The 21,500-nt window shown below is 40.8% G+C and overlaps 1 protein-coding gene across 1 annotated transcript; it reads right to left on the bottom strand.

Moving 5' to 3' along the window:
• Positions 1-7,831: 7,831 nt before the first annotated feature.
• On the bottom strand, positions 7,832-15,250 carry drd1b (dopamine receptor D1b). Its single transcript, XM_035952312.2, has one exon. The coding sequence runs from the start codon at positions 13,423-13,425 to the stop codon at positions 12,031-12,033; it is 1,395 nt and encodes a 464-aa protein (XP_035808205.1). The 5' UTR covers positions 13,426-15,250; the 3' UTR covers positions 7,832-12,030.
• Between the last annotated feature and the right edge of the window lie 6,250 nt (positions 15,251-21,500).

The raw sequence follows: 21,500 nt of genomic DNA, 5'->3' as shown, positions 1-21,500 counted from the left end.
CAAAAGGTTGGTACGAACGAAGAGGGAAAATGGCTTGCTTGATATGACTTGAAGGACTATAAATTAGCATTATGATAATGGAAAATGGAAAACAACTGGCTTTGCATGCAAGCCAGGCCCCAGAGTGGAGGGTACAACCAAGAAATGGCAGAGGAAAGAAGAGGAATGCCTTTATGAATAAAACATAATGTGAGAAGACAAGAGGAAACTTTTGCTACTGAGCTTACTGAGACTTATTGAGTGTAGAGACCATTAATGTAATAATGTCCTGATATTGAAAAAGAAAATGTCTGAAAATGGATCTGCACTTAGTCTGATCGAAAATGGAATAAAACTCAATGATGTAATAGTCTGACTAATAATCTCACAAAAATGTTCTTTCTGATAATAATAATCCTTTTTGTAAACAATGTTTGTACTAGTATATTGGATTTGGAATGGAAGAATGAAGCAGACTTTGAGCACCATACAGTCATATGTACATGGGCAGGAACATGCAGGTCGCATTGAGTGAAAGATAAACTGACTCCTTGTGAAACCACCTTGTAAAAAAAGATCTAAAATACCTTATCAGAGAAGCAGCTGAGCAGCACCATAAGCCTTCCCCTTCATGCTTTATACCACAAACTATCAACAAAACGCTGCCTCATGAAACAACCACAATCCAGTGAAACTAGTTATGGTAACCTGCATTTAATAGAGGTGTACATTATCATTCATACGTTACGTTAAAGAAATGAATGCTTCACCTGGTCCTAAATGTTCAGAATGTCGCGTTTAATGTCAAATTGACATCAACTTCTTTGTCAAGTGACACGACAATATTTTGACATACTGACATGTTATGACACTTTCTGCATCAAAGTGACATGCTTTATCACAGTTGATGTTCTGTGTGTCTCTAATTAAGCAAAAATAATACAACAAACTGAAAACACCCCCAGGACTACACTCTGCATGCAAGTTTCTCCCTATAAGAAATGATTGTTTGGCAAAGTATGAAGTTCCATAGATGCCATCTCTGCCAATTTCTGTAGGATGTCAGGAAAAAACATTGATAAAATATAAGGTTGTAGTGGCATTAACAACATCATACATGCTAGTCAGAAGTTGTTGCTTGTTGATGCCCACTTTTTTATCACCTCAGTCAAGATAAAGCTCCCTCTTTGAATAGATTTCTGTCTGGGCAACCACAACCAAGTAATAAATAGTTTAGTTTCTTTTATTCATCATATATTCATGGAATCTGTATTTTCCACAAAATACTAAAAGAAAAAAAAATACTTTCACACTTTCAACAATCCAAACATTTGTCATATTTATACATTATCCATTAAAGTATTACATCAGTTTGGAAAAAAGTTATTAAATCATATGCACAAATATTATTCCAAAATCAATCAGGTCACTTTATTGTTGGTCAAGCTGTTACATTAGCTGGTTGTATTACATTTTTGAACAGGCTAAGTGCATTTTCAGGAATTATTGCACTCTTGGATGTTACACTGAGTTCTAAAGATAAAGCTAAATAAAGAAAATATCACTAAGAAGTTGCCACTCACACATTATGTTACACTACATCAACCTCAATGCTTATTCATATGATTTTAATTCTCTAGGTTTACTATAATTACTGTAAGTCTTTATGTAACACCTTGCCAGTCTTCTTCTGCAATGCAACAGTAATGCTGCTCATTAACCCTCCAGAATTTACTTGGGCAACATGATAAGATTTATTGTTCTTATCATATTTACTATGACATTAATAGGCTGGAAAAATTCCTTTTTTAAAATGTTGTTTGTTCTTTATTAAAATCTAACAAATATGTTAATTAACTTTAATTAAGGAACATGTTAACGAGATGAAGCACTTCACAGCAGAGGGAGTGTGAGTCACTCCAGTGGTTTCAGAGAGGAGAGGAAAGAAGATTAGCTGGAGAATATGTATGGATAAGGAGTATGAGAGTATGTTCAGTAAGGAGAGAAAAGTAGAGGAGACAAGAGAGGAGCGGATGAGAGGGGAAATGCTATTAGGCTTTTCAAATCAGCACAAAGCAATAAAATAGAATTTAGCCTTTAAATGTGATGGCACTGACATGTTATTCAAAGTCTGTGTGGGGGAAAGCTGGAACAAGAGTGAGGACAACTTTCTTCATCTTCACAGAGTTGAGTGAGTGTAAAGTTAGTGAGCTGTTTTTAGTGACAGTTCTGTGATCTTGTTTGATTCCTTTTGATTATCTTGACAGTTTGATCCTGATTGTATTTGAAGTTGTTCTGTGCAGTACATGTGCATGTGATGTTACGTGTCATGTCAATCATATTACAGTTGACTTCAACAGGAATCATCTGAAAATCAACTGTAGAATTAGATGTAACCAGAAAAAAAAAAAATAAAACAAAGAAAATGAAACGATATGTAACTTAAACATCTAATATAGAAACAGCGAGAAGGGGGCAGATGGAGGTCTTCAAAACAGCCATCTCAGCCAAACTGTAGCAGTGACAGACAGGGTCCTGTCAAAGGGAGAGCGTTCTTTGTTGACGCCTTCAAAACAGAGTCACTGAATCAACAGCATCGAAAACAAGGTTATGATGCTCCTTGCAGTGAGGTCAGACTCAGCCTTTAAAATTTATGATATTTCCGTGTGGCAACTTTTACAGCACTGTAATGCTGTCATCTAACTGCAGCAAATTCTTTCATTTTTTATTCTTCAAGGGAGCTGACGAGTCAAGCAGATGCTATAAAAGTGATCAAATTACCCGGCCCCTTAGTGTTGAGCAGGGGCACTTGAGTAATGATGGAAGTAGCTGTCAAAAAGGCCTCAGAGAGTTTTCTGGCAGAGACTGAGGTAAAGACAGTGGTTCAAGGACATGTTCCTTTAAATGAATACTAGACTACGCTGAATTAAATGAAAAGATGCAATGAGATGAAGGAAAGTCCCACGGGCAATGGGTGGTAGACAAGGCTGTTACAAATATCAGGGATCTTTAGCATAATCAAGAACAGCAGTTCACAGAGGCCTTGCATGTCTCTCAGGGATAACATCGGAGAAGCATCTCACCCTCGAGAAACAAACATGGCAAAGTTAAAGGATGTGGGAGGCTGTTTGAAAACAGTTCTGTGGATCATCACCAGCCTACTCTACCATTACCGCCCAAATTATTATTTTTTTGTCATTTGCATTGTAGAAGCCAGAAATATCTTACCTGAAAACTCTGGATTCCAGCAGATATCAGGGATCAGTTATTTGCTAACTTGTGCATAGTAAGTCTACCCTTAAATTAATTATTTTTGCACCTCACACTGTCGCAGAGCGACATAATGTTCAAATTAATCAAATTGAGTTGGGCGCCAGACAGGGGAAATAAAGGTTATTACTCCCCTGTCACTTTAAATATATTTTCATAACTATCTAAGAAGACAGAGGAGAACCATAATCATCCATTTCATTAAAGAATAAATGAGAAAAAATTAGGTCAAATATTACTCCAGTCAAAATTAAACAAGGAAATGTCTCAGAATAAGGTCATTCAATCAAGAGAATACCATCTTCAAACCACAAAACAATAGAAGATACTCTTTCAATATTCAAAAGCGTCTTAAGTAGTTGAAAAAAACATCCAAAAAGTAACATCTGTTCAAGAAAGAAACATTTCAGTTCATTTTAGAGCTGAAATGAGATATGAGAGTGTTGGTGAGGGGCTAAGAAGCTAAGGAAGGTAGCAAGGTTAGTGAAAGTGATAATGCCGCCTGAGCAGAGGCAAGAGAAAAGGGGAGAAGCCTATAGAACTGGTAAGAAATAAAAGAGGCTTACCTTAACCTCGGTCCAACAAGGCACAGACGTCCATGTAGCCGTCCAAACAGGTCATAGAGGTGGTGGAATGAGGTGCATTCAGTCCTGCTTCAGGGATCAGCTCAGAGTCATTGCTTTCTTATTGATCACATATCACATATAAAGCTGGTTCTGGGTTCCACAGCCACTTTATTGATTTTAATGCATCCAATTTGGATTAGTCTTTCTGAAATCTCCTGTCCGCACCTTCATTCTATTGCTCCCCATGCCTCCTTTTTTTGCCACACTCGGCTCACAGGTGTTCCTGCTTTAAGACCTCACTTCCTCTCTATACTTCCTGCCAAGAGAGGGAAAAAAAGGTTGTTCTGTCTGATTATGATCTTCTTTTCTGCTACAATACAACATGTTAGCACAGAAAATATATTTAAAATGCTACTCCACTGGACTCACTGTGGAAAGATACTTAAAGTATCAAATTCATCTAAATTAATCATCTGTCTCATCCCACAGAAATCCTCTTCCTGTACAAAATGCACTGCCTGCATTACCCACAATGCAAGTCACGTTCTTTTTTTCGCAAAAGCAACATCCATCCATCCATCCATCCATCATCTATACACCGCTTAATCCTCACTAGGGTCATGGGGGGCTGGAGTCTATCCCAGCTGACTCAGGTGAAGGCAGGGGACACCCTAGACAGGTCACTAGTCTGTCACAGGGCTACATACAAAGACAAACAATCACTCTCACATTCACACCTACGGGCAATTTAGAATGAGCAAAAGCAACATTAACATTCAAATGTCGTATCACACTTTATGCTACGATGAGGCCATTTATGATGTGAGATGCAACAGAAATATGACTGGTGTAGCTCTGATGGATTGTGGTCACATAAATTTCTATCATCATTGTATAAGGTAAATAAAAACCCACACCATCTGCCTCTGGCTGCAGATTTGAGGTGTTGAGTGTTCCGGTAATGGCAGCATTCAGACAGTAACACAATTTCCCCCCAGAAACTCAGCCCGTTTATTCGAACTGGTGTTATGAGTCTCTGAGATTGGCGCAGTGTGATGGGAATGGCCAAGAGTGAATTTAATAACCATCACACCTTCGGCCACTTCAGGATGCCCTTTTGCACTTTGTGTTGCTGCCACCGACACCCAAAACGTTCTACTTTTTACCCGTCTTTGAGCTTGCATAGTTCAAATATGGTCTGCTGATTGAAATTACATTACTGAGAGCAATTTACATGTGTCAGACTTTAAGCTTGGATAGAGCTTTTCCACATATGCAGTGATAGACCAGTAAACAGACTTTGGTGTAGCCCTTGAACGGTTTCCAAAGATAACACAGCTCTGATCACAAGTCTGTCTGTTGCAGGCAGTATCGTGTGTTTCCACCTATCAGCCAAACAAGTCATCCTGAAATAAGGTCAGGAGTGGCATCAAAATTATATGAGCAAGTGAACCTTGAGGGGAAGGAGCAAATTGAATGACTGTGTTTAGTCCTCTGTTAATCCTCCGGGTTCTCTATGTGACTAAAGCAATAATAGTGTTGCACTTGCGAATAAAATAGCAGTTTTAATATTTATTTTCAGTTAATTTATTTTGTATTTAGTGAACAGAATTATTCGCTGGAGGCAGGGAGGACGGTGTTTAATTTGTGAACATGTTTTAAACATTTGCTTGATCAACTCTGTATACCCTAATATCTATTAAGAGCCTAAAATTCAAAGGAAGTGCTGCCTCATTTTAAGCCATTCTGCCTTCTGCTCTCTACTATATCAGAAAATGTGGAGGGCTCTTTATTTTGGAGAGGATACTGCCTGCTGTTTCTGTTAAGTTGGGACTGAGCAAAGGAGCTGAATGAATGCTGGTGCAGTTACATAAGCACATAACAGCACGGTGCATGGATGCACACACTCACGCACACGTACACACACCATGTTGCATTTTGCTGCCTGCAGTCTATCATTAACCTTGACTGTATTTCCACTGTGACCCGACTCCTGTCCCTCTCTCCCTCTCAGGCTGGATCAGGATAGGTTAACTATCAATAGTAAAGGCTGATATGGGAAGTGCCGGCATGTCGGTAGTGCTGAAATTTAAAGCTAGTCATTTTTTTTAAAAAAAAACTTAAAGCGTATTAATGTGTCGTTTCCCATCCTATGTGCACACACTGCAGCATAATCTGATAGCTCTCAGAAATGTACCTCTCTGCTGCTGCCAGACTCTCAACTGGGCTTCAAAACATTTCAGTGAGAAACTGATAAAGCCTTCAAACACCGTGATACATCTCCTTTTGGAGCCATCAGGCATGTCTCTATATGTTCTAACGACTCACATTAACACAAACCTGCTTTTTCAGGTTTCAGGTTTTGCTGATTTTATGTCTCTTATCTACACATCCTCCAGGGGTTGTGCAAAATAAAGCCAATTATATTACACAATGCCTAGCAACCATATTTAAAGAACATTATGCTTTCTTGTTGTCAGAAGGAGATTTATCTTTGTGTCTGAAAGTTAAGCGATCGCCCCCATCTGTGTTAAATGGATCTTGTGCCTGTTCTTTAAATACTAAGTGGTGCTTCCCTGTCAAATTAGGCTCTCTGGATAAGGGATGACTGTTTGAATCCTCTGATAGTTGTTCTTTAACCATTATTTCAGCAAATGCATCGTGACTAAGAGCAAGCAGGGGCTGTGTAAACACTGTAATGGGCTCCAGCTCACATTAGCAGAGACGTGTATGTGTTGACAGTGTGTTCAATATAGCCAGAAAATTGAATTTAGTCACAAGTTCTTTGCAAGAAAAAGTAAACAGAAAACAATGCAACCAATCTGAATGGAATTTCTGAAGAAAGGCTACCAGGGCTGTGGGGAAGATTGCTTAATTAGCTTAAGAGTGTACATCAGATTAGTGAATTTATGTAGCAAGTGCAATCCATATATTAACTTACAGGGGAATAAAGCTGGTTGATGAACAAGCAAACATTTACATTGCAGATGTGCACACTGCACAAACTTTGAGTTACTTTTTTTAATTCCAGTGCAATCAATAGGCTTATTTAACTCAGCAAACTAACAAACACTGACTTCAGTCCTGAACTGTACAAGCTCTGCTGTGATCCAGTTTTATTCTGAAATACCCCTGTATCATTTATTTTTTTTCTGACATTATTGACCACATTCTAGGTGGTCAAAAATGTTTTGTCTCTTGAAGATCAGACTCATCCTGAAGCACTTTTCCCAATTTTAATATATTCAACCGTACAGAGCTACAGTAGACTAATCCACTCATGGCTGATTCTTACTTTGCTTAATTCACCACAGATATGCAAAACAGTGCTTTGAAGAATAATTCACTCAGACAGTTTAACTCTGAGGTCATGGGGTTTGTCAAGTCTTAGTAAAGAAATCGCACGGATTTTCATTTATTTTTCCTTTCAGGTTAAATGGTGATGAAAAAAGTTCTAACCAAGCAACTGAAAAGAGATTATTGATGTTCACTCACACTCTATAGGCATGAAAATGAAAAGGCTGGGTCCTCACAGCTGTCCACACTCCTACACACTACAAACCCAAGAGACCGATCAGTAAGGAAAACGTAGGAAAACATCTAAAAGTGCCACAATTCTTGTCTGCTAAGGGAGGTATTTTTTTCCTTTCAACAGTAACTAGCAACAAAAAGCCGTTTTCTTCATTGTAGGGGGTTAATGCTCTTCAAATGTGCAACTGTGTGTCTGCATGTGTTTACACCCACATTTAAGTTAGCAAATGAGGCGGGAGAAAGAAAAGAGGAGGACATGTCAACTGTCAAGGGGCTGTCAGGTTATGTAAATGCAGGGCGAAGGCAGGAACACAGCGAGGACACCATGCTCAGGGAGCTGGAAAAAAAATATGCGTCATTGTTCAAAATCAATCCGCATCGATCCCCCGCAGTGACATGATCTTCCAATAGCCACAGAGTGTCAAAGGTAACACATCACTCACATCCAGGCAGAGAGCCCTCTCCAATAAAACACAAAGCGCTGATGAAAAAAAATACATACATGTTTATTTTACAAGAAGGGCCCGTTTTTTTTAAATACTTTTTTTAATACAAACTGTAAACTAAATACTGTAATAATTCTGAAGGGTTATAATCTTTGACATCACTTTCATGAATGGACACCAGAAACATGTAAAATAAATAAATATATAAATAGTCAGTGACCATTGCATTTTACTGTAAATTATAATCCCATACCAGAGAAGAAAAAAAAACATACAGCATGTAAGTTTGCTACACACATTAAGGATTTCTTGAAGATAAAAAGCACTTGTGTTCATCACGACTACATTTTGAACATCATTGTACAATACTCTGTACAATACTACTATATCCCTGCACTCCACAACCCTAAATACTGCCATTTAATGTTTCTTTTTTTTTTACATGAAGCTCTGTCACTGAATTGAGGTTGAGGTAGGGACTCCGTCCTTATTATAGACAGTTAAATAAACTGAAACATCACTATTCAAATGTCTCCACATTCCCAGGGCCTGGGAGTGTTGTTCAGCCCTATGTCTACTGCTTCCCTTTGCCAGTCATCGGAGGAAGAAGAGGAGGAGGGAGAGATTCTGCACTGTCAGATTTGCTTAAGTTGTCATACCTCATGTAAGTACACTGATTGAGAGACCTTGTACTGTCACTACGGTGCCCCAAAGCAACTTGTAGGGCAGCCGGAGGGAAATGCTCCAGATCAAACAAAACATTTTGCTTGTGGGACTATTGCCTGACATCGCCCCTTCTCCAAAATCAAAGCAGTGGCAGCTGGAAAGATGACTCACCGAGTTGACAAGGTGAAGGCTCAGGTTTTTTTTTTTCTTTTTTGTTGGCTTGTTTTTTGTTATTTTTTTAAATGGAGCCACAATACAGCAAGAGATCCTTTCCGCTCTCAGCTGGAGGTATGTTTCTATAAATGTGTACATACAGCATATACGAAAGAACATCTGGTAAACCCATGAATGCCAATGATCTCACAAGAAATGGCAGATTAATCTCAATATCATGACGAGTACCCATGCCCACCCCCCCTCCCAAATCTCAGCTTATAAAACACTGGTTAAATCACAGCATATGCTACAGTACAGCCACATTCAGCCAGAAATAAAAGGAATTTCGGCCAAAAAACAGATTTAAAAAAACCCAAAACAACACATTAATAGAACAATAAAGAAACTGCCAGGTGGGACTTTGATTCAGCTCTTTGACTTAAATTACAGAAAGAAACAGGCTCTGTCTGTTTAATAATAAATTCAATCTCTGTTAACATCGGGCACGCTCATCAAGTCGACAGAGGCAGCCAAGAGAAAAAAGAAAGAGATGGAGGGAAAAAAAGGAGGTGTGTGGGAGTGGGAGGGAGTGAAAGGGGAAGGGGAAGGCAGTCTTCCCCAAGGCAGTTTCCTTCCATGTCCAATCATGACAAATTAGGTGCAGTTCATGTTTTATTGCATGTTTGAGCAGGCTTGTGTTTGGAAATAATTAGGAAGTAAAAATAAAGGAACTGGTGAAGAGTGAAAGGGGAGGTCTGAGCCGAGCTGATACGGCTGATGGGACAAGAGCGTACAGTGGGGGGTTACGGTACGTTGTGGCACTTGAAATAGCTCGAGCACTTGTAGAATTAATTCATAATTCAACACTGCTAATCCAAATTGCACTTGATTTTAAAAATTTAAACTGGTGGAGCAGCAAGTGGCTGAGGACAGAGAAGGCAGAGAGGACAATGAGTCGCGTTTGTGTCACAAGCCGAGCCACATATTGAGCTAAAAGCTTCACCCCCCCCAATCCTACCCCGCGTTGTTGCCATCCAGATAGCATTGGATTTTCCAGAGCAGGAAAATCAAATGCTTCATTCAAGACCAATTCCCATCTATTGGATCAGCTCTTCCTTTCTCTGATGTGCAACAGTTTCACGCCTTCATGGACACAAACAGCACGAGGTGGACGCTGAGCACAGAATGTCAGAAAGCATGTTGCAGAGAATTCTTTCCCCGGCAACACTGAGCAGAGCAGAAGGAAGTGCTGCAGAGATTTTGACTAGAGAGCTAAATATGTCTGACTCTCACAGGTTTTCAAAAATTTTGTTTAAGTCAGTAGGAATTAGACTTTCGTTTTATATTATGTAGCTGGAGATCACGAATAGGGAGTTTTCTCTCTTCTTCCTATATTCTTATTTCCTTGATTCTAATCTATATTTTTTAACAAGCACAACAACATAACTTTAGCTATAGAAATAACACAATCTTCTTCAATCCATTAATAAAACACATCATTGCTCCATTAAACTCAGGAGTTTTGCTGCTGCAGCCTTACTTTGTCAGTGCTGTCACTAACATTAATTATTAGCAAATTCTACATAGTGCCAGCCTTGAAATTACCATTGTGGAGTCACTTTGATCAGTGCAAACAGTGGGTTTGTTTGCAAACATGAGATTTTGAAAATGCATGTTTAAAGACACACTTTATTTCTCTGTGAAACAGATTTCAGAGCAAATATGTGCAATGAAAACCTTTCATAATTCAACTAACTTTCTTAAAATTGCCTTTTTTAAAAAATAAATAAATAGAATTATTCGGACTGATCTTAATACTTGTAAACTGCATATCTTAGTAAGGAGTCCTGATTTTTCAAATGCATCTGTACAAAGAAAGAAAATACGTCTGATATCTAAGCAATCCCCAACATGGTGTTTTCTCTTTGGCTCCACCTCTGCAAAGCGAGCGACTGTCACACTGCATGCTCCACATCGCCACTACAGCACAGTATGGCTCCCAGCATGAACAATTTACAAAATCGGATATCTGCAAGTTTGCAAAAGGTCACTAAGTGTCATTTGCGTTCTGGCTGAGTGAACTCTGCTGCTGCTGCTGCTGCTGCTCTGCCTCCCCTGTCCAAGTGCCAGAGTTTTAGTTTACACATTTACATTTTTTTTTAAATTGTCGACTGATGGCATTTGCCAAAAATAGATTCATTAGCACCACTAAGTGGGAAGAGAAAGGACTTAAATGGAGGGCTGCCAAAGGAGATAGTGTGGAAGATGCAGAGGGAAGGAGAAAAAAAACATAAAAGGAAGGTATGGTGCAGGTGTAAAAGGTCCCTGCTCACAGAGAGAACGGTGGAGGCGAGGAGAAAGGAGGAGAGAGGTTGGCAAATACAGGCAGCATGAAGGAGGAGGGGGATTTGCTGACTGACGAAAGGACAGCAGGAAAATGGAGAGGAGAGGGCTCTAGAGAGGGTTTGCTGAAAATCGGCAAGAAGAAAGGGGAAGAAATGGAGGAAACTTCAGGTGAGCCGGTCTGTTCAGTCCCAGGATACAAGGGAAGAAAAGAAGACTGTAGCATTGACTTTCTCCATTACCATCCCTTTCTTTCTCTCACACACATCAGCTGGATCTGTGAGAATTTAAAATTTAACAAGAATACTAGAATACAGTAGAAAAATACATGTGCAAAACTGAAAGAAAATGAACAACTTGGCTTACAGTATCAAACTCCATTACCTTCCCCTTGCTTGTTTAAGCTTGAATGAGAACATTGTTGCTTTGGTGTCTGAGGAAATCAAAATAAATTATCACTAATAGAAGTGTTTCGACATTGCAATAAAACTGCTGTGTACCGAAGAGAAATCATTGCAATAAACAACTAATTAGACTGTACCAAAACCAATTTACCCACATTGTTCTCTCTTTCATGAAACACATACGAAGCACCTAGCTACAAGATATTTTACTAATACTACATGTTCCTCCACTGTATATACTGTGTTGAAGTCCTTCCAGAAGAGTGTCAGTACTGTACAGTATACACATACACATGCACATGTATACATCTTTGGAAATACTTAAAAAAAAATGTATACATGTGCATTTAGCTAGTGTTCTGCTTTAATATTCACATTATCAACATTTATCATCAAATGTGTCAATTTCATCAATAAATGCTGAAAGTATTTTGCAGATAGTTGTATCCAGGATAAAGTGCCTTTACTTTAAAACATTCTGTAGGTTTTTTTTTCTATGTAGGTTTTTGTTGACAGTCTTATGGTCCCATAAATCCCACTCACTGGTTCCCTGTCAGGCATGTCCTTAGAGATGTTTGTCTCTAATGTTTCTTCAGCTGTCCCCCTCTGTGAGCTTTCCTTCCCCTCTGTGTGTACATACACGTTATTTCGATCCACCTTTGCCTTTTCTCAACATGACACGGCTTTATGCTGGCCATTCTGTGTTATGGGATTGATCTTTTCCAGTGTGACCTCTGTATCGCTGTCTAAATTCCCAGAGATGGCTGGGGAGTGTTTCTCCAGGGCGTTGTTTACCACCCCTGCCTCGATTTCACCTCCACATCCGTCTTTCTTCTGTAACTCCTCCTCCTGACAAAGGATGCTGTGGGGAATCACATAGCCGGCCGAGTTGTTGCCCTCTTTTGGGATGTGGCTCTTGGGCTGATACTGACAGCTGGGATTCGAGGTAGGGGCGCCCATGTTGTTGTTAATACTGACGATCTCGATGGCGTTGCTCCCGGGGCAGAGCCGGTGGCAGCCCAGGAGGATGGAGAAGGCCTTGCGGAAGTCGGCGTTGAAGGCATAGATGATGGGGTTGAGCGAAGAGTTTGCCCAGCCAAACCACACAAACACATCAAAAGTGGTGGAGCTGATGCAGGGGAACTCCGTGGAACCGTCCGGCAAGTTCGCCTCACAGAACGGAACCATGCAGTTGAGGATGAAGAAGGGCAACCAGCAACACACAAACACACCCATGATGACCGAGAGCGTCTTTAAGACTTTGGTTTCTCGTTTGAATGACATTTTGAATGAGCTCTCACTCTCCATGTTCGAAGTATTCCCCATGCTGCTGTGGCGGTTTTTGGCACTCTCTGCTGCCCGCTCCAGGGCAGATATTCTCCTTATCTGCTTCTGGGCGATGCGGTAGATCCGGGTGTAGGTGACGATCATAATCGCCACTGGGATGTAGAAACTGATAAGGGAGGACGAGATGGCGTAGGTCCTGTTAAGGCTGGAGTCACAGTTGTCGTCAGGGGGCAGCTCACCAGAGTACGTTCCATTTAGCTCTGAGTAGCCGGTGGTCTGAGCTCTGTGCCAGTTGAGCTGGACGGGAATGAAGGAGATAAGTACAGACAGGGTCCACGCCACACTGATCATTAGACACGCCACTTTCGGGGTCATCTTGCGTTCATAGCGGAATGGGCTGGAGATGGCCCAGTAACGGTCGACACTAATCACACACAGGTTCAAGATGGAGGCAGTGGAGCACATTATGTCAAACGCCACCCAGACGTTGCAGAACGCCCCGAATGGCCAAAAGCCCATGATCTCTGTCGCTGCCTTCCACGGCATGACCAGAATAGCCACCAGAAGGTCAGAGATGGCCAACGAGATGACAAAGAAGTTGGTGACCTTCGACCTCAGGTGTCGGAACTTGGTGACGGCAACACACACGAGAGTGTTGCCTAGCAGCGTGGTGAAGATGAGCAGGGAGAGGAAGCATCCTGTCAGGACACGTTTGGATGAGTCCCTCTCGGAGGTGAGCTGCTTGCCATCTCGAACCGTTGAGAAATTCTGATCCATTGTTTATGTTGCAGTGCTAATAAAGCGAGAGAGGGGGTGGGTGAGGGGGGTGTCAACAGTCACCCCATCACATCCCCAGCCTGCAGCAGCTGTGCCTCTCCGGGGAAGAGTTTCAGACGGACGGCGTAGCTGGTGGAGAGGTAAACTGTCTCGGCACCAGCTCTCCCACAGACTGGGTCATCCATAGGCTCTTTGTCACAGCCACCATTCTCGTACAAGAGCTGCTATAAATATTTCAAAAGTCTCTCTGTGGAAACTTGCCCTCCAAAAATGCCTGGTTCACAAATTCCTGCAGCAGCAGTGCAGGCAGCAGACATTCTAGTTCGAAGGGGAAAAGGAATATTCCAGCTGTTTGCAGTTGTTGTTTTTCTAACAAGCACTGTAGTCATGAAATAATCTGAATGCAGCAGTGAAAATAAAAGATTTTAACGTAAAGTTCTTGTTCCTTTTGCTCCTCTCATTGCACACCTCTGCTGTCAAGCCCTCAGCAAAAGTTTCACAACACGCTGTTGCCGAGCTTTTGAGTAAACGGAGGCTTGGTCAGTCATTAGCCTTATATACCACCTCATCAATAACTTCCATTGATGATTTTGGGGCTGCGTTTATCTGATTTGTTTAATGATCTTCGAGGCGTGTCCCTGTGCTTATTGGTCCCTGTATTGACGCTGATCCACCCCGGCTGCTAGGTGTTGCCTTTTTTATATTTCTTTTCTATTTATATCTCTTTGAATGCCGATCTCTGGTAGTAAGTGGCACAGTCTTCAGTTAACATTTCCAGCTGAGGTCCCGTCCCCCCAAAAATAAACAGAATTCAAAAGTCCAATTTGAAAATAAAGGAATTAAATGCCCAATTCATTAGGGAAACACACCTCTCGTTTTATGCAGACATGCTGCTTTAATCCAGATGCGTTTCTGTTGTCTTTTGGTTTAGTTTGGCTGCGTGTGAACACAGCAGAGCGACCGCTTTCCTTTCAAAAAGAAAAAAAAAACGAAAAAAAAAAACATTCGAGTTATTTTGGTCACCCACCTAAATCATCTCTGGTTGTATAATCCCTGTTTCTTTGCAATAGGGGAGCAGATTCTCTTTTTGTAATGTTCAGGTTTTTTGGACACCGTGCGCTTCGCTCTGTGGATGTGGACAGCTTCGGAGCACTCTGACGCGTCTTGGTTAAAAAATGTAATCCAAAACTCAGTGTAACAAACTAATAATAAAAAAGACAAATAAAATCAGTCCCACATCAACATCTCTTCGGCGTACATCCAACTTGTATCTTGGTACGAAGTGAAGGAGCTCACCCTCTCCGCGCTCTCCTCCATGGGGAGTCAGTCACGCTCTCTCTGCTGCGACGGTCCTCAGGTGTTTTTTTTTTTTTCAATCAGTCCTTATGCTTTTCTTTTTGGGGTCATCCTTCTGTCGTGCAACATTCGGATCCTATGTATCTGCGGTCCTGACTGGCCCGGCGGAGAGCAATGGGAATGACTCTGGTCTTTCCAAGAGCGTTTTTCGTGCGCGCTCCTCTCTCTCCGCTCAGCTGCTGCCTGCTGCTGCTGCTGTGCGCCACGGTCTCTGCCACAACTGCTCCATTTATCCAATGAGAAAAGGAAGGGTAAAGCCATATAAATTCACTTTATAGAGCGCACGGATTGTTTGTCAGAGAGTTTCCCCCGCATTGGCAACCTGTGCGTCTTGGATTTACGGCAAAGGGATGGAAGCTTTATTATAGGAAGGAAGAAAAACTTTTCTGTTCCTCAAATGATGTGAAAATCTGATTTGAGTTTCACTCTGATTTACCACTTTTAAAGCCTACATCATAATCTTCCTGTTTGATTGTAACAATAATACAGGCATCTGCTTTATTTGCTTGCATCTAACAGAGCAAAATCTCGAACATCCCTGCCATAAAGTGGTAAAAGAGAGAAGAAGAGCTTAACATGAAGGTGGCGTGATGTCCTGAGATGAACCTGTAGCCAGCAGGCATGCACAGAAAGGCACAATGAGGCCATCTACTGGATGCAGGGCTGTAGGAAGGGTTATGTGAGAGTGGGAGATGACAGGCTGAACTGCAGCGTTGTTGCATTAACGTCACCTCAGTAAACATGACTGACCAACACTGAATTACAGAGTCCCAGGAGCCAAGCTGCAGCAGGAAGACCCATGAATTAACAGAGATGCTGAGTGCTGAGACATGACACTGTGTGTGTATGTGTCCGTGTGTGTGTGTGTGTGTGTGTGTGTGTGTGTGTGTGTGTGTGTGTGCGTGTGTACATAATTGTGTTGCTCACATTGTGGGGACACATCTGGTTGCACATTTTTGGGATGCAAAGCAAATCTCATAGTTGATTTTAGTGGGAATATTTGATTTAAGATTAGGGTTAGGTGGCTAGAATACAGGATAAAGCTCCAGGAAATGAATCTAAGTCAATGCAATGTCCTCTGAAGTGATGGCAAAACTGCTGTGTGCATGTGAGTCAGTGACAGAGAGAGAGAGAGAGGGAGGTAGATGTGAATTACAGCAGCTAATGCTATCATGCCACTGGCTGCCTGGCAGGCCTGGCCAGTTTGAATATTAACTATTTAGCAAGATGAAATCCTCAATGGACTCTGCCTGTGTGTGTGTGTGACTTTTGTTTTGTTTTTTTTTTTTTGTGCATGTGTGCATGTATGACTGTGCGTGTTTCTGTGTGTTGTGCTGATGTTGTAGACTACATTTGTGTGTGTGTGTGTGTGTGTGTGTGTGTGTGTGTGTGTGTGTGTGTGTGTGTGTTTGTGTGTGTGTGAGTAATGCATGTAGACAAGCCAAGTGTAAGAGGCCTGGCAGACACAACGCCCACATTTCCCTGTAGCACAGAGCCAGGGTGTGCGTGCGGCTGACAAAGTTCAAACCGAGACCACGTCACACACAAACACACACGGTCTCGCTCATTCGCTTGCACACACGCACACACAACCAGTCATGCAGGGTGATTTATGTCTGCTCCAAAAAGCAAACAAAACAGAATAGAATAGAATAGAATAGAATATGGCTTCAGAATCAACTGTTAGGTTTGACTTTATACATTTTTCTCATGGATTATGCAGGACAAAAGTCATGTACGAGTTAGATGTTTCATTTTATTTCTCTTCGAATTCACACAAATATGGTTTTACGTTTGATTTCCCAGCACAATCTTTTTGTTCTAGAAAATTGCAAATCAATTTTGAAATCAATATGTGCCTCAATGAAAGTCCTTTGATTTTTTTAGAAGTGGCCATCAAAAGTATGCTAGCACATCTGCTGGTTTGGTTGAAATTACACAAAACCAAAACATAAATGCAGCATGTAAAATCATAATTCTGTTTCTATGTCTGTAAAAGAGTTAAAGCCAGCTCTGCACAAAAAGCTTTCGAGCTGTTCAGCAGGTGACAAATTCTCAACCGAGTTCATTCACATCCTGGTCAGGTGCAGCTTTAAAGGACAATGATCAGCTAGTGTGACCAAAACACAGTGACTATAAAAGATCACTTTAAAATGTAGCTTTATTCAAATGACTCGATGCCACAGATGACAAGAGGACGATGAGAATGGGCTGATGCCAACATGTCAGTTAGGCCACTTGAATGTCCACAACCCCATCATTTGTCATGAAAGAAATCATTTCAGACAGGTTGATAGGACAGATAATCTGACACATGATGCTCTGGTGTCTGTCAACATGACAAAGTGCCCAAAAATGTCTACCAACTTCGCCAAGTCGACAACACTCCAGATTTCAGATGTATGACTCTTAGCTGAATTGTGATTTCTGGTCTATGACCCCACTTTCAATCTGCACATTATCATTTCCAATATGGTGCATACTTGGTTGTTTCATGACATCCATTCTGTTGTAGACATGCTGTGTTTCTATTTTTACTCAGTACTGTGTTGTAAGTTTGCTAATGAACTAGGGTCGGAAAGTTTGCATAATTTTCATGACACCAGTAAGCGAGGCAGCTCGACTCCCCATGGGAACTTAATCAAGTGGCACAATTTGCCATTCTGCTGCTCCTCAGTTATTCCTAACGGCAATGAATTGGAGGAGATGATCTAAAAGCTCTCTGGAAAGACTTCTCGCATCACTCTATGGTCTATTCTCATCTCCGAGGGCAGTAAAAGTGCTATCCTTTAATTTCTGAGGATTCATACTGAACCCAGTCCAATTATGCAAGCAGGTTTTCATCCATTCAATCTGTGAAGGAAATGCCAAAGATGTAAAGGTTGTTGGGGGGCCAAAATCTGCAGAGGACGACTCTGATATTAATATCTGGCACTCAGCACAAGTTTCATAAAACACCTGAATATTGAATAAGATTCAGACAGCAATGATCCACACATACACACACACACACACACACACACACACACACACACACACACACACACACACACACACACACACACACACACACACACACACACACACACACACTCATACATTTGTATTAATGCTATCATAATAGATAACTGCTGCCAGAAGGGATGTGTGAAGCCAAGCTGCATCATCAACACAGCACAGATGATTTGTATATGAACACTGGCATTCATGCTGTCAAGCAAATTCCTCTAATTAAAACAAAGCTGCCTTTGCATAACAACTTATTTGGGACAATTTCCTGAGTTATCAACCAAATGTTCTGCCCTGATTTGAAATTCAAAGCTGGCGCAGTAAATTTAGAGAAGTTAATGTAGAATCCAATTAAAATTATTGCTTTTTTATGATATTTACCAGAGGCAGCATTCATTTCTTATTAGCAGAAGCCAAGACAGTTTCTTCTACAGTAAGTTGGGCAATTACTTCAAAACACTCTGGATGCTGTGATGCAGATCTGTCTTGAAAGAGTGTAATTATGCTTCAAAGAAGTGAAAATGCTTTCTCTCACAGAATGTAATCTTTGAGTTAGATCAGAAATGGCACAGTAAATGTTTAGAGACAATGTAAATATGTAGCCAGCTGTGATGATGATACAGTATGTTTGTTGTTTTGTTTTGTTTTTGCATAGTTTTCTGTTTGAAATTCTTGATTCCTCCCCCTTTAACAAAAATCTAGAGACCATACTGTCAAAAACATTTTGAGCTACTTTTTTTAAGCTACTTTGTCTGTCGACAAAGTAGCTTAAAAAAACATCAACAGTAGCTTTCAATGTCAGATTTCTTTTTAAAGATTTTTTTTAGGAGAGCAAGAAATCCCATTTTAAAGTGATAATAAAACATCATAGGAAATTGATGAGACTTGCATCAAGGTTTTCAGTGTGTCAAGTCTGTCAACAGCATTATTCTCTGTGAAATGCCGGAAAATAGAATTTAAAAATAAGAACTGTCAGATGTTACTGAGCCACGCTTTTCCAGTCTTTTACTGATGCGTTACAGATCATAGAAGGGCTTGTGTGTGTGTGTGTGTGTGTGTGTGTGTGTGTGTGTATGTGTGTTCATATGTTAGAGGTGAGAGAGAAAAGAAGGGGTCAGGAAGACCATGAGACTAATCCGTCAACAAAAAAAGACACCCCAGCTTGCAGACTAAGCGTCCTTCTCTCTCGCTCTCTGTCACACACACTTGCTCTCTTTCTTTCTCTTCCTCTGTCCTCTTCTAAATCCTCTTTGTCAGCGTAGCATCCATCAGGTCTCTCTGGTTGTTGTTGTAGCCTCTAACCTCCTAACACTCAGCATGAAGAAAATGCGCTTCGCTAATCTCACCGCTGAGATTTACCAACTGATAACATTTTTCCTTACATTCAACAACGTAATTACACTCACTTAAGAAATCTGAGGCAATGGAATCAGCCTATAGTGTTTGTGCATTCTAACATGTATAGGGCTGCTTTTTACAGTGTGTGACAGCATTTTACGTGAAGGGATACTAGAGACCTCTAAAGTGATCTCGCTGAGCCATTAGGTCTTTAATTGTCGCTTTGCTTGAATACCTCCAGAGCTAAAAGGGTGTTTATTTACGCTGCATGAGACAATGTGGGCAGAGGTGAAAGCATGCAAAAGTGAAGAGATGACAGGCTTGGTTGAGGATAAAAAGACACTTTCATCATCAGTTGCAGCCATAGAAAAGCTCCGTGGGGTCAGGTTCAAAAGACTATTTCATAAAATATAAATCCAGAAACAAACATTCAAGTTTCACACAGTTACAAAAAGACATCTTTACTCTGGTGGAACCGTTTCATCTGGTACCTCTGTAATCTTGCAGGGAATTTCCAGTGGTGCACATGCACTGAAACCTGTTGTGATTTTATCTCGCTTACTTCCTCTCATGCTCCGTTGTCTCTTCCTTTGCATGAGGGGATAAAAGATTCGCTGCAGTTGATATTTTTGACCATCTGTCTGCAGTTTCATTTGTTAAAGTAGGTTGGTAAAGAAGTGGAGGCATCGGTCACGCAAAAGGTTAATCTCTAAGTATATTACGCACATGTACATTTGTTATTTCTATCTTTGAGAGGACACTCATTGATCTAATGCATTCCCCAGCTCTTTACCTAAATAATCTCATCTAAATGCCTGATCTTGGGGTTTAAATTGAGCCAGGGTTGTCTGGTTTGGCACATTCATTCATCAGTGCTCTACCTCACTACATCTATCTTCAATCATGTCTATGCTTTTACAGTGTTTGTCTTAATATATCAGACAGTTACGAAAAAGCATCTTCAGTCATGCCATTAGGTCTGACAACTCCAACCTGTTGCAACTGTAGAGTTTAAAGACTGTAGCAAGATTCAAATATCAGGATCCCTATTTATATTGAAACAAGTTTTCCTACAGTTTGCAGGTCAACCTCCTTCTCCATCAGTCAGATGCTGCAGATGCTATGGATAGCAGGATGGGAGGAAAATAGGGGGAGAAAAATACATCAGAAACTCACAGAGAGACCATTTTTTGGTTCGTAACTACATGAAAATTGGTTTTGATATTCTGCCTAAAAACAACACACACATTGATTTTACTAAATGCTGTTTACCCTCATCAGTACACCTGGTGTCCATGCGGAGCCCAGGGGTATGTAACTTGTGATATTTTAGTATTTACAAGTTGGATTTTTTAGTCCCTTTAGGTAGCTGTCACCCACATAGTTGCCATCACATACACCAAAGCTTATTTGATTGCAACTAGGTTTGTGGTGTTTATATAAAAAAATCGTTTGGGGCCCCAGACAGACGTCAGCCGAACCCTGCATCTTTTATTTATGTATGTTTGTGTTATGTTGCTCTTGTGATGACTACTTCAGTTGCATTGTGTCATATTTCAATTCAGGAGTTCTTACACTAATATTGTACGCAATACACGCCAGTAATCATCAATAGTAATTTCATTGTTTCTTTCATATTCATATGTATAGATGACACACATTTTAGGAAAATGTATATTGAGAGGATATGAGCAGGTACAGAAATGTGAAACAGATGAAATACTACTGGGGTCCACTCCAAGTGTACGGATTAATGGGTTTTGCCACGTGTACTGATGAGGGTTAGCACAATGTCGGCCGACCTGAGATAAGCAAGCTAACCGGTACATTAGCTGGCCAGCTCCAGTTCAAGTTGAACTGTTACTGAATTTCAAAGCAACTCTAATTACAACACGGCTCGTTAATGTCAGCGCGTTTGATAATATCTAGCTGCAACATCGATCATGCCTGCATTATTTTAACACTGCAGAATTGAAATAAATTTCACATTAGTGCATTTTAATTAACTGACATCAACTTATTTTCTTTTGTCTTTTTTAGTTAGCAGTTCAGCGGTTATGGCTCTTGGCCATTGATCTGTAGGTCGATGGTTCAAGCCCCAGCATCACAAAGTTGCCACTGATGGGCCCTTGAGCAAGGCCCTTAACTGGACCTGCTCAAGGGTGGCTGTAGTGTGGATGACTTTGTCCTCAGCCCCCCCAGCTTCCTAACAAGCTGGAAGATGTGTGCAATGACAATAAATTTCAATACTTTTTTTTGACATTGCCACATTCAGAGCAGTGAGTTGCCCAGGAACATTAAGCCTTGTAGTAGAAGTGCTGTCTGTCAGATGATATCAATAATAAGCCTGATCTTAATAATCTATGAACTAG

Source organism: Amphiprion ocellaris, chromosome 14 (genome assembly GCF_022539595.1).
Source record: "Amphiprion ocellaris isolate individual 3 ecotype Okinawa chromosome 14, ASM2253959v1, whole genome shotgun sequence".
Taxonomy (NCBI): Eukaryota; Metazoa; Chordata; class Actinopteri; family Pomacentridae; genus Amphiprion; species Amphiprion ocellaris.
Note: the sequence above shows the minus strand (reverse complement) of the source record. Positions and strands in the feature narration are given on the sequence as shown.

Excerpts from the sequence above, each read along its gene's own strand:
- drd1b (XM_035952312.2), bottom strand. The coding sequence starts at position 13,425 with ATGGATCAGAATTTCTCAACGGTTCGAGATGGCAAGCAGCTCACCTCC.